This window comes from Mustela putorius, unplaced genomic scaffold (genome assembly GCF_011764305.1).
Source record: "Mustela putorius furo isolate JIRA1106 unplaced genomic scaffold, ASM1176430v1.1 tig00003858_pilon_pilon_pilon, whole genome shotgun sequence".
In the NCBI taxonomy this organism is placed as follows: Eukaryota; Metazoa; Chordata; class Mammalia; order Carnivora; family Mustelidae; genus Mustela; species Mustela putorius.
Window position 1 is genome coordinate 31,297,552 of NW_025422010.1, and position 12,941 is coordinate 31,310,492.

General features: G+C 47.0%; 1 protein-coding gene across 10 annotated transcripts in view; it reads left to right on the plus strand.

The window, feature by feature from the left end:
- The window catches only part of FHOD3 (formin homology 2 domain containing 3), a 454,740-nt gene that overhangs the window by 427,601 nt on the left and 14,198 nt on the right, over positions 1 to 12,941 (plus strand). For 7 of the 10 annotated variants that reach the window (XM_004752275.3, XM_004752278.3, XM_004752279.3 and 4 more), the window contains 3 exons: positions 4,221 to 4,413; positions 8,241 to 8,264; positions 9,795 to 9,969. In XM_004752275.3, coding sequence (XP_004752332.1) covers positions 4,221 to 4,413; positions 8,241 to 8,264; positions 9,795 to 9,969 — 392 coding nt within the window. The remainder of the gene's footprint in view (positions 1 to 4,220; positions 4,414 to 8,240; positions 8,265 to 9,794; positions 9,970 to 12,941) is intronic. The other 3 variants (XM_004752277.3, XM_045065525.1, XM_004752282.3) reach the window with 1 other exon arrangement.

Consider the following 12,941-nt stretch of genomic DNA (forward strand, 5'->3'; position numbering starts at 1 on the left):
TAAAAAGCGGAGTCCGGGAATGTGAGCGGCTCTGACCCTCCATGCTTAGTAGGACACGAGCAATTTCCAACTCAAAACTGCTCGAATAAACAAATAGTTTCCACTTGGAATGTTGTGAATCTGGAGCAATTTTCTGAAGGCCTTGTAAAGCTATTAGGCCTGATCACATTAGCCATTTTATCCCCAACAGGTAAAAACTTATCTTGGTGATGCAGCTGTTCCTTAAGCTATAGGCATCTGTGTGTGTTTTCATGTGTGTGTGTGTGTGTGTGTGTGTGTGTGTGTGTATTTGTATAAAATGCACATAATGGGGGCACCTGCATGGCTCAGTGGGTTAAGCCGCTGCCTTCGGCTCGGGTCATGATCTCAGGGTCCTGGGATCGAGTCCCGAATCGGGCTCTCTGCTCAGCGGGGAGCCTGCTTCCCCCTCCCTCTCTCTCTGCCTGCCTCTCCATCTACTTGTGATTTCTCTCTGTCAAATAAATAAACAAAATCTTTTAAAAAAAATGCACATAATGATTGCTCTGATTGTTCCATTCTCCCTGGTAAGCTGGTTACCCAAATGACGGTTGCTCTCGCATGACCTAGGTTCCTGTCTCCTCACTGTTGCCCGTCCCACTGGAGATGCCCAACACGAGCTAAGAATCATGGGTGTAAAAGGGGCATGGGTCCAGGTAGTCGCCAAGCCAAGAAACCAAACCATAGCACCCTGGCTTCAGTTGACGTTGTTAGCAGGAACACCATATGCAGAAGTGATGAAAGTAGGATTCTTTTGTTGAAATGGCCATGGAGGCCCGAGAGCCCGGGAGGCTATCCTTCCTCTCTTCCTCCCCAACGACCAGCATTTCCCAGGAGCATTGCTTGTGACTGCTGTGGTCTAACATGTTCCCTTTACATGCTGGACAACTGAGATCCAGAGAGGAGTGAAACCCTAGTCAAGGTGGGTGCAGGTAGAATCCTTTGCGGTGCGCAGATCCGCCTAAACAGAGGACTTTGGAGCAGAAAGTTGGAAGCCGCTAGGCCTTCATCTTTTTTCCTCATCTGCACGTGTGAGAGTTATTTTGTTATCTGTGTAATTAGAAATTCATGCAACAGGGCACTTTTTGAAAGATGCCAATGTCCCACAGGCATGGCTCAGAGGTTCTCAGGATGTGAAGGTTATCTGGTTCCTGGGGCGAGCTCAGACCCTCACAGGCAACAGAACTGCGGATCTGTTCTCATGACACTCAGATATGCAGAGAAAATAACTTTGGCTTCCCTCACCGTCCAGTCCAGCTCCTTAATGACCCACTGCCTGACAGGTCTGCTGACCCAGCCAGTAATGTAAATAGCTAAACTTTTTATCTCCTGAATGTTTGGTCTTCAAGAGTTCAACCCATCCCTGCTACCCCTCTCAAAGTTGTCCTTGGGGAAGAACAGTGATTTCTAGTGCTCAGTGGGGAGGAAGGGGAGATAGGTTTCCAGATGGAGCCATCTGGAACCTCACGGGCCTCATGTGAGGACAGGATAGGCCCACTTCTGCTGGCACCCCCTGCTGTGATTGGAAGCTGAAGGGACAAGTCGTCGGGTCTCCCCTCTCTCTGCTCCTCTCATCCCCTCACACCCTTCAGGCTCTCTGCTCACGCCCTCTGGGTTTCCTAGGGTCTGCTGTACACCACACAGGATCCCATGAAGGCTGAGGAGTCTGGCCAGACCCTCCTGCTTCCTCACCTTACCATGCTACTATTTGCATTCTGTCAGGCGTGTTCTGTTTGGGTCTGGAACCCTCTGTCTTGCACAGGGACCTCCTGGTGGGACAGAAATCCCTCTTGGCCTCAGCGCACCGTAGCCTCTCAACAGACCTCTCTCTGCTCCAGGTTCTCCTTGGAGAGAGATGAGAACCCATATCTAGCCACCCACCTTCCCTGCTCACCTTGGTCGTGGAGTGAAAGCAGCTGGTGCTCCCACCTCCCCTTCCTGTCTGGTCCTCCCTTAGTTACTGCACTGGGTGTCCTCTTGGTAAAGTGGCAGATAAAAGAACTTCGACAATCAGCTTTCAAAAACCATTGCATGGCTAACAAGATCTCATTCTGCAAGCCTGAATGTGCATATTCCCCTTTCTTTTCACACTGCTGCCTCCCCGCAGCAGCCTCACAGGACCGTAGACTCCCTCTTGGGCTGAGTTACGCACACAATGATGGGCACTGGAGCCCGGGGGCCAGTGGAGGACCGCCTCAGAGAACTCAGCAAGGGGCTGGCACTCTAGGGGGAGAGATGGGGAGACAAGTGACACTCACACTGGCTTCCTGGTACCCCTAATCCACCTCTCCCCTTCTTGGGCCAGACCCCATAATCTTTGGCACACTTGAGGGAAAGAGTGGGTGGCGGAACAGAGCAAAGAGCCTGAGGGATCATCCCCCCGATTTTTTCTTGTGTGCGCTCTCCTATGCTACCGCATCATAGATCCTGTCTGCCCTCTCTGGTGTCAGGTAGGAGTAAGAGCCAGGAAGGAGGAGTAAGAGTGTAATCAACACAGGGAATGACAAAGTGCTGTTTTATAAAACTGATCAAGCTTCTCTGCGGAGGTGATGGTTGGGCAGAATCTTGTAGGATGAGAGACAGGAAACAGCTGGGACTAGACACCTTTCAGAACCTGTGGTCCTGCCAATGAATGGCCTCCCTGCCCCTCCTCCTGCAGACTTTCAGCCATCTCAGTGTCCCTGTAGGATCCTCACACACCAGCCTGGGACCTGAGGCTTCTTAAGGAATCTTGAGTCCATTATGGTTGAGTTCAGTCGGGATGAGAGAGGAAGTGGGCCGCTTGTGCGGTACCTTGTACGGATGGACCACGTTTTGTTAACCTGTTCATTTGTTGGACAATTGGATCATCTTTACTTTTTGGCTGTTATGATTATTGCTGCTAGGAACATTTCTGTAGAGGTTTTGTGTAGTCACTCATCTTCTTTTCTTCCGGATATATACGTAGGAGCAAAATTGCTAGGTTATAGGGTAACCCTGTGTTTAACTTTTTAAGAACTGCCAGACTTTTCCATAGCAGCTGAACCATTTTATGTCTCTGCCTGCTGCATTATGGGGGCTCTAGTTTCTCTGAGTCCTTACCCACTCTCGTTTCTGTCTGTAGTTTTGATTTTCATTCTTCTAGTGATATGAAACAACTTTTCATGCACTTATTGGCTATTTGTGTATCTTTTTTGGAGAAATGTCTGTTCATATCCTTTTTCCGTATTTTCTTTGTCTTTTCAGTGTTGGGTTATAATATTTCTATATATTTTCTGGATACAAATTGCTTATCAGACACATGATTTGCAAATTCGCTCCCATTCTAATGTCCCTCTGTCTCCTAGTATCTTCTTTCTCATTTCTTGATAACTAAAGATGGTGTACATGTCTGCTTATTTAATTTCTTTTACAAAGTGTTGGTCAATGAAATCCAATAGTTTTTAATTTATAAAGTTGAATAGCTGAAATTTATTTGGGCCTGTTTATGTGGTGTTTTTGAATGAAATTAAGATTGTATGTGGGGCGCCTGAGTGGCTTAGTCAGTTGAGATTCAGACTCCTGATTTCAGCTCAGGTCATATGCCAGGGTCATGAGACCCAGCCCTATGTTGAGCTCCACAACCGGCATGGAGCCTGCTTAGCATTCTCTCTCTCTCTCTCCCTTTTTCTCTGCCCCTGTGCCCTCTCCCACTCATTTGTGCACACCTTCAGAAAAAAAAAGGGGGGGGGATTGTATGTAACATCATGAGAAAATATTTCAGAGTATTTACTCACAGAAAACTTAGTCAGCATTTTTACAAACCATCCATTAATAGCTCATATGATTAGGTTTATTCCAATAATCATTATAGCAGGTTCTCAAGGAATCGCTAAGCTGTATTTCCTTATTCTGTATTCAGCTCTTACATAATCTAGAAACTTGTGCAGTGTTTTCTTTAAAATACTACAAAAGTGTTGCACATACATTTTAGAAAAACAGTAAACCACCGAGAAGCAAATAAAACAGTAACTAAATCCTCAAGTCCCACCACCTAGACATCCTCCATCAGTGAGTTGAACTTGACTTCCGGTTGAACTGGCGGCTCCAGAAGACTCAGCCCCAGAGCCCCAGGAATGAAGAGCACTGCCTGCCCGACTGGTTTCCTTCTGGGAGTTTTTAGACCATGGGTTTTTTGTTCCTTAGAACTGGCGTCCTCACCGCTATTGGCATTTCCACTGCAGGTTCCATTCCTTTTTGCTGTTCATGGGGCACCCACCTTACGCGATTCGGGAAGTCAACATAAACAAGTTCTGCAGGATCCTCAGCGAATTCGCGCTGGAGTATCGCACCACCAGGGAAAGGGTTTTGCAGCAGAAACAGAAACGGGCCAACCACAGAGAGAGAAATAAGACCAGAGGGAAGATGATCACTGACGTAAGTTCCGTGAAACCTGTTGCTTTGTGTCATTTGTTGTGAAAGTAGATGAACCCCGCGCAGTGTGGGGCTGATCTTTTTTTTTTTTTTTTTTGGTGGAAAAAAGTTCCATTTTTTAGAAAGTGCTCTTAAACCCTTCCTCTCCTATTACTGTGAAAATCTGCTATTATGACAGACATGGGATAAGTCCATGTGAATTAAGCCTATGTGGCTAGAGGAGGAACTTTAACCCATGTCGGGGTGTTGTAGGCTGTGGTGTCGTGAAAAGCTTGATGCTGTTTTCAACCTCTGGAACGTGGGTAAAAGTGGAAGAAAAGAAAAAATATAAAAGACAGTGCCGCATGTCCTAGGAAGACAGATATACTGATTTGAGAATTGAGTCAGGATTTTAATCGTTCTAACAGTGCTATACAACGAGTTGACACATGGACCACCCATTCAAGGCACTGAATTGAGAAAAAATGGATGTGATTGCTTAAAGACACAATCTGAGGGTCCCTTGGGTCAGAGAACCTTCAGATGGGAAGAGATCCACAGAATAGTGAATCCAACAGGAGTTCCCCATAGCCCCTTGGGGGTGGAAGTGGGCACCTGCACACTTGTGTGCTTCCCTTGTTCCTGGGCTCCCCTCTTCCACCTCAGCCTGGAACCCTGCAGGCCACAGGTGCTGTGGGCATTCAGATGCAAGACGCTCTGTAAGTGGATGGGAAAGGGATGTGTGAAGATGCCAGAGATGAAGACCCACCATGCAGGTGCCTCTTTCTGGTGGGTCTTTAGGAAACTTAACTCATCTATTTATGGATCTGCGAAGCACATTGGCACTCAGTGATACAGAGAATGGGATGGGTTAATGTCCAAGCAGTAGAATGCCATCATTCTAAGGGTTGCAAGCCTCCACTGAGCTCAAATTAGGCAGATTTCTTTGGGGAGGAATCAAATCAGTTCTGCCCACTCTCTCCAGGTAGGTGTGCATGTTGTAGGAGAAACAGAAGGCACGTGATTACTAGCCACATTCTTGAGGGATATGGAGACAGGATCTATCAGCTCAGAAATTTTGTTGTAATTTTAAGACATTTCTAAGAACAACCAGAGACTCATCCCCTCACCCAGACTCCTTGTTCACCTGGAATTTTCTCAACCCTTACATCACTTCTCTGCAGAGGAGCCCTTTGCATAGCCTGCTGCAGTTCCGAATGCCCATGCCACCAGCTGAAATCTGGGTTTGGTAGGACGTGAAGCCTCCCATAGGACAGCAACAGGAAGCAAACAATCCATCTGGGCAAACTGTGCCCACTTCTCATTCCACGGTGTTATTTTAAAAAGTTTTTAAAGGGGCTTCCTTGTTTCTGAAGAAGTGAGACACATTGGCGGGTGAAAACTATACAAGCTCAATAGGCTTAATAGTTATGAAAACACAAAAATTTCTTGCCAAATTCTTGAGATTTTGTTTTTACAGATCCCACTAATTTTCGAATTTTGCCCTTCTCTGAAAACATTCAGCTTGCCTATTTATAAACAAGGGTAAATGTTTCTAGAGTTTGACTCAAAAATATTTAAATTGCCATTCAGATGTGGACAGAGCTGGCTTCAGGGTTCATCCTCCATGGGGTCCAATTTTCGGTGGTCAAAGTGGCATCATTCACGTAGAGAGACTGCCATCTGCTGGAAGATTAGGATATTGTCGCTCAAGACGAAGTGTAGAGCTGCTTTTCTGAACTCTGAATTAGGTTCCCCTGGTGTACCCAAATGTGCAACTGAAGTAGAAGTCAAGGATGCTCCAAGGATGTCCTCATGATTAGAAAGCCACACATACACAACTTAAACCACTAAAAACAAAACCTGGCAATGGATGGAGTCCCTGAACGTTAGAGCTGCAAATGATTTTTAGAAAAAATAATTTTTAATATAGATGCTGGGTAAAATGAATGCAGAAGTGGTAGCAATTAGAGATGAGCTTAGGAAAACAATTATTGTTTAAGACACAGTGAAATCTGGGTAAAATCCAAAGACCGTACATTTGGAGTCTACCCTATATCTGCCCTTGTGTGCCTGGCACTCCTCTTCTTTCTCTGCTTCTGAAGTGCAGGCTGCTTTTCTCAAAATCTGGGAGCCCTTCCAGGTAGAAGTCAGTGAGAAGCTAAGGGATTCCTCATCCTTGTGCCCTGAGCTAGTTCTAGACAAAATAGTGACATAGACAAGGCAAGCAGCATAAGACGCCGTGGCCCTGTCTGCTGTCATCATATTCAAGATGGGATGCAAGACCTCAGGCCATCAGTCCCAGGACCTCCCTATCAGGGCACAGGGGGGAGCACTGTTGACCTTGAAAATGAACCAGCTGTTATTTTAGCAGCAAAATGAGTTTATTCAGGAATGGCAGAGGAACTGCAATTTGGGACATGCAGGCTATGACCAAAGCATAGGCAGGTCCAGAGAACAAAGGAGAGGAACGTTAATTTATTGAGCAAAGAGGGCATTGGGAAGGCTGCTTCCAGTGAAAGTCCCTTGGAAGAAAGTAAGCATTCAGGGTGGTAGTGGTTTCTCATGGGCGGACTTGTGGCAGTTTCTCATTGGCTGGGCTGTTGCCAGGTGAGGAAAGAATCTTCATCCTTCCTGGGTTGTAAGTTAGGCTGCTTCTTGTTGGTGGCTGCAACTGAGGAGGGCACCCCCTCTGCTGTCCTGACTATTTTAAATATTTCCTTCAGTTTTGCAGGCATGTCAGCTTTGTCTTCTAGAAAAAGGGAATGCTAGTTCCTTTGGGGGACGGTAAGAAGGCTAGAGATTTTGTATATGTAGTGCCTTGCACTTGGGCTGATGGCTGAGAAAATACCAACAATCCCGGTTAAATAAATAAGCTCCAAGGTAGACATAGAAATAGAGAGGACAGTTGTCTCTGGGTGTAGTGCCACTTGCCTGAGGGTGGTGGGAAACATGGCGAACCAGAAGCATTTTGTCATTTCAGCTCCTGAAAGTTGAGTTGGTTCTTAAAAACCTTGTGTCCAATCTGCAGGCCTGGCTTTATAACCTCAGTGGAAACACAGGTTACGTTGAGGGTATTTTTCATCTAAAACCAAGAGATGGACATGACGTTCACCCTCAGTTTATTTTTAGGAGAGGGATATTTATTTAAAAGATGCTTCAAGAAGTTTATCTGGTGATAATTAAAAGTTGGGCATGTTCTCTCAGAAAGCCTCCATGAGAGGCGGGTAAGATTTTTAAAAGGACTGAATTTCATGTTTCTGAGGAGAGAGTAATGGGACCCATTCTGCTTGGGCAACTGTTGTGCCTATTCTGTCTGGGGTGTGTGTGGCAGGATTCATGGAGGCCCAGACCTGGCAGCCTGGGCAGGGAGGCTCAAGCACTCCGGGTGGGAGGGGGATAGCAGTTGACAGGGAGCACCAGGCATGTGGACGTTGGTTCACATGTAGAGGCCCTGATGACTAGCAGGTTGTGGTGGGTTTCACAGGATGTGGCCAGCTGAGGAGCAGGGCACAGAGCTGGGAGTGAGGTCTTCGGTAGTCAGGATACCAGGTACGCTGGCTATGCACCCTTGAATGGCCTCAGGAGGTTGGTCTGGAGCCCCTCAAATGCCTCCTGACATTACTCAGAACTGGCCTTGGGGCTCAGAGAGGGAGTACTTGGCCACAAGCAGGAGGGCTATGCAGTCGGGGTCTGGCAGTTCCTGCATCAGGAGGGCGGACCCTGGTTGTGGAGGCCAGTTATTTTATTTGGAATATGGTGTGACATTGAGATGATCTCATCTTTGCTAACCTCTGTACCTTCTAAGAATCCCTTCTGTCTTTTCCATCCTGTCCTGTCCACTCGGGTAGACTGATGAAGAGGATGACATGGAGGTAGGACTGTTTCTGAACACGAAGAAGGCCACCGTTGACCTTCCCAAGCGTGCTGTAGAGTCTAACCTAACCTAAACGGCATGAGGCATCAGCACCACCCAGTGCTCTAAACCATGCATGATTGTTTTCTGGTTGCTTTCCGTGTGATCACTAACCTCCTTACACGGGATCTCATCATGATGGGGATGCCAGGAATCAAAAGGCTAACTGCATTTCCCAAGTCTCCCTCAGTCCCAGGCCCTGTCAAGAATGACAAGTTCGGCTGGTCTAATATTGGAGATATTTTCCCAATATTAGAGGGGTAGAAGGGAATTCTCCCTCCAGCCCCTTGGCTGAGACTTTGGGCAACCCCAGTATGAAAACTGGATTCTAGAATAACCATGAAAAGAGCCCTAAAACCAAAGAGAAAGTGGGACAGCAGCCCCAGTTGTGGTCATTTCTCAAGGGCAGCCATTGACTTATGCCCCTTTTCTCAGCCGGCATCCATCGGACTCACTGGAAGTCATGCTTGCAGGGGTGGGATGTCAGGGGCTCCTCCTCCTGGCCCTGGTGCAGGTGGGAAAACCAGAGATGATGTCAGGGCTGATTGACCCCAGAAGATGAGGGAGCAAACAGATAGTACAAGCAGATGTGTCCTGGGCCCTGTTGCCATGGCTGAGACACTTGACAAAAAGAAGCCAGGAATCTGTGGGACTGCTCTTTGCAAACATTAATCTGACTTTCTCCTTCTCATCGGCTGTTTGGCCTTGTGTACATATGGCCCAGTGTTCTAGTGTACCTCTTGTAAAACATATATGCCCTGATTCTTTGCTGAGCTACAGTTAGAGGATATGATCATGTATATTTGATGCGTTTTCGAGCAACCCCATGTTTGACACAGCCAGAAGCAATGAGTACGGCCAAACTCCATTTCAGCATGAGTGTCTGTGTCACATGCTGGCCGGGGGCCTGAAATTGATTCCCTTGGGGCTTTTGGCAGGTCACTGAATCTTGGAGGGCTTCAGTTTCCTTCTCTGTCAAGTGGGATGGGGAATAGCTCTGGAAAGATTCTTCCCAGTTCTTTTACCATAGTAGGATTCTGTGACTGAATCCCACTTTTTAAATGCTAACATCCTAAGTGATCTACAAGAAAATTTTAACTGCTCTCTGGTGCTAAATTAAAAAAAAAAAAAACAAAAAACCTCAATACATTTGATTGACTGGGCATATTTAAATTCTCACATCAGGGCTTTGGTGTTAGAAACAGGTGGGGTTTCTGAGTTCTTCCCAGGGTTGAGGTCCTTGGTCCTTAGCACCCACTGAGGGCAGCTGCGGGGGAGGGAAGGATATGGGCCTTCTGGGACCAGAGCTTTTCTTTCTGATAAGAGAACTTCCCGTCTGTCTGGATGTTTGTCATTGGCACAAGGAAAATGTTAGGGACAGCGGTGGAGAATGTCTCTGTGGAATGCACACAGACAAGGTTTTTTCCTCAATGGAAGTTGGTGTTCTGGTGAGTCATCTCATGCCCTTTCCCCTACTTTGGTCTTGCAGTCAGGCAAGTTCTCCAGCAGCTCTCCGGCACCCCTGAGCCCGCCGCAGGGCCTGAGCTATGCGGAGGATGCCACAGAGCATGAGAACATGAAGGCTGTGTTGAAGACTTCGTCGCCGGCGCTGGAAGATGCCACCCCGGTGCTGGGCGTCCGCACCCGCAGCCGAGCAAGCCGAGGTGACTCCTGGCAGGGGGGTAATTGAGGGGGTCCCCGTCATGGCGGTGCAATTGACAATGCCCAGGAAGTATCAGCTGAGGCCCACCCATGTTGACCTAGACCCTTGTCTTCACTCACATCTCTGGGACTCACTGTAAGTACTTCATCTCCAAACCACAGGGGCCTCCAGCAAGTGTAACTTCATTCACTTGGGAGGAATCTAGGTTATGAATGGACCCTTGTGGGTTAAAGCAGGGGACAGCCAGCCATGGCCTAAGGCCCAATTCAGCCATCCACCTGTTTTACCTGAGGTTTTCCCTGGAATGCAGCCTGTCGGAGGGGTGTGGGTGCTGTCCATGGTGCGTTAACGCGGCGTTGGCAGAGTTGGCTGGTTGTGGCAGAGACAAGTGGGGCCCGTAGAGCCCCAGGTTTTCACTGGCTGGTCCTGTGTAGGAAAGTTTGCTGGATTCAAGCACAGCCCCTTTTGCCTTTTTAAATCATTACAGGCATGAAGAAATGAAAACAAAAGATTGTAAAGACAGATAAGAGTTTTTAGGTTTGTTTCATAACTTAGTGGGGGCTATTTTATCCCACCAATAAATTATTTAGTAATTGAGAATGAGGTGCCTTTTTCACTTGAGAATGTGGGCGGTGGTCCTCCACTTTGACCTGAGAATGTTCGGTGGTGGTCCTCGATCCAGCCTGACAGCACAGGAACCCTCCTTAGTCTCTGTACTGCCTACAACACACGGCCCACGCTGTTGGTGCTGTCGCTTGGGGCCCCTGGGGTCGGGTCCCAGCCTGTCTCCCCACTTGGCACTCACTCTCCCCAACATGTGGGCACCACCCTTCTCACCCTGTTGTTCTGAGCGCCCCCTGCTGGTGGTGCTGTCTCTTTTCCTCTGCCAGTCCAGGCCCCATTCACCTCCAGAATCCACCTCCGCCTCCATACTCCTCAACTCATAGGGCTGCTCCTTCCTTCCACGGATTCCCGAGCCCCCAGTTTAGGCTGCCTCAGGATTACAGACTTTATCACTAAAGAGAACAAACTCCTGAAGGATAGGCTTTCTCCTCTCGGTGTTTGCTTGGCATATGCTAGGTGCACCTCTGGAGGAAGGCATTATTACTTACTGTCTAAGCTGTTGTGCTCCGGCGTGTGGCAGTGGTTCTGGTAGTCATTATACTGGGTGACAACAGAGAACAGACCGGGTAAACCGGGTTGTGGGTTAGCTTACCTATCACAAAAACTCGGTAAAGCAGTGAGTACATGCAGTGCCCATCGGGCATTGTCCCAGGCTTAGGAGAACATTGGGACTCACGAGATGGCAGCTGGAATGTCGAGCTGCAACCTGGAGAAGGCCCGTCAGTGACTCTTAACTGCTTTTGCAGATCAACCAGTACTTTGGGAATTTTGCTGTTGTCAACTCTCTTCCATATAACAAGGATAATAATAATAGTAGTAGTAATACAGTAATAATAACTTCAACATAAAAAATAATTGTAGTTTCCAGTTTTATTTAGAAGAGAGTGGGTTACATGACACATACAGTTCCTTGGAGCTTCAAGGACCACAAGCTGCCACCGACGGAGGAGTTTTGAAAGGGCTTCCAGGCAGTGTGCCAGATTCCTCAGGTTTATGTGGAATTCCCTAGTGGAAATGCACTTTGGGATTTTTTATGAAATTACCAGATTTTGGGTTTTTTTCTTCATGTGAGTTCAATATATCACTCTAGTTCCTTTCTCTGCTTCTTAATGTTGGACTTCAGTCTTTATCTTTTAGCAGGGTTTTTACTTGGATAGGCAGTTAAGACGACAGGAGAAGGGCTGCCTTCAGCCACCTTTGCCCCAGTGTTATCCTGAGACACAGATGGCAAAGTAGGAAAGTCCTGTCTTCTACTACAGCTTTGATGCCCAAACTATACCCCAAATACTTGCAAATGTTATTATTATGTCAAAGAACCAAAGATTGGGTTCTCTGAGGTTTGGTTTTTCCAAACTCCCTGACTTCTAGGTAGTCTTGGTTGTGGAGTTAGGAGAAGAAAATACAGAAATATTATGCTTTATCAATGAAAGAGCAGGCTTTTGGTGACCAACAGTAGACAGATAAAGTTGTGAAGAACCACAGTTCTGAACACTCTACGTGGTACATTTCGATTGTCGCATTTTCTTTTGCTTTTCATGTTATTTATTTGAGAGAGAGTGCGTGCACATGGAGGTTGGGGGGTGACAGAGGGAGAGGAAGAGAGAATCTCAAGCAGACTCCCTGCTAAGCTAGGAGCCCAACACGGGGCCTGACCTCACAACCCTGAGATCATGACTTGAGCTGAAATCAAGAGTCGGATGCTTAATTGACTGAGCCACCCAGGCGCCCCTGGTTATCTGATTTTCTACAAGGAAGGAGAGGTGTCCTCTTTTTGGCCAGTGCTATCTAGAAAAGGCCTCCATTTCTCAGAAAAGCCAAGTAGTGATAAGTAGAGAAAGGATGTGTGAGCAAGAAAGATATAAAAGGAGAGGAAAAGGTGGGAAAGGTCAGATGGTAAAGAAAATAGTACCATTAAATGCTTAGCAGTAAAGATTATCATTCTACATGAAGCATAAAACAGGGATAAGAATAAAAGAAAAAAACACAGCTTGGCTGTGTTTTGGAGTGTGTGGATGGGAATCACTTGTAACTCGGTACTCAAAAAGACCCAAGACATTCCATAGGTGAGTCTAGACTCTCTGAGCTCCAGCAGCTCTTGCAGGCTTTCTGTCCTGGCCACCTGAGCCTTCGGCTCAGGTCATGATTCCATAACCCTGGGATAGAGCCCTGCATCGGGCTCTCTGCTCAGCAGGGATCCTGCTTCCTTCCTCTCTCTGCCTCTCTGCCTACTTGTGATCTCTGTCAAATAAATAAATAAAATCTTTAAAAAAAAAAAAGAAGAAGAAGATGATGATGATGATGATGATGAAGGGGAGCATTAATGTCTGCACTGAGTTGACCACAACCATC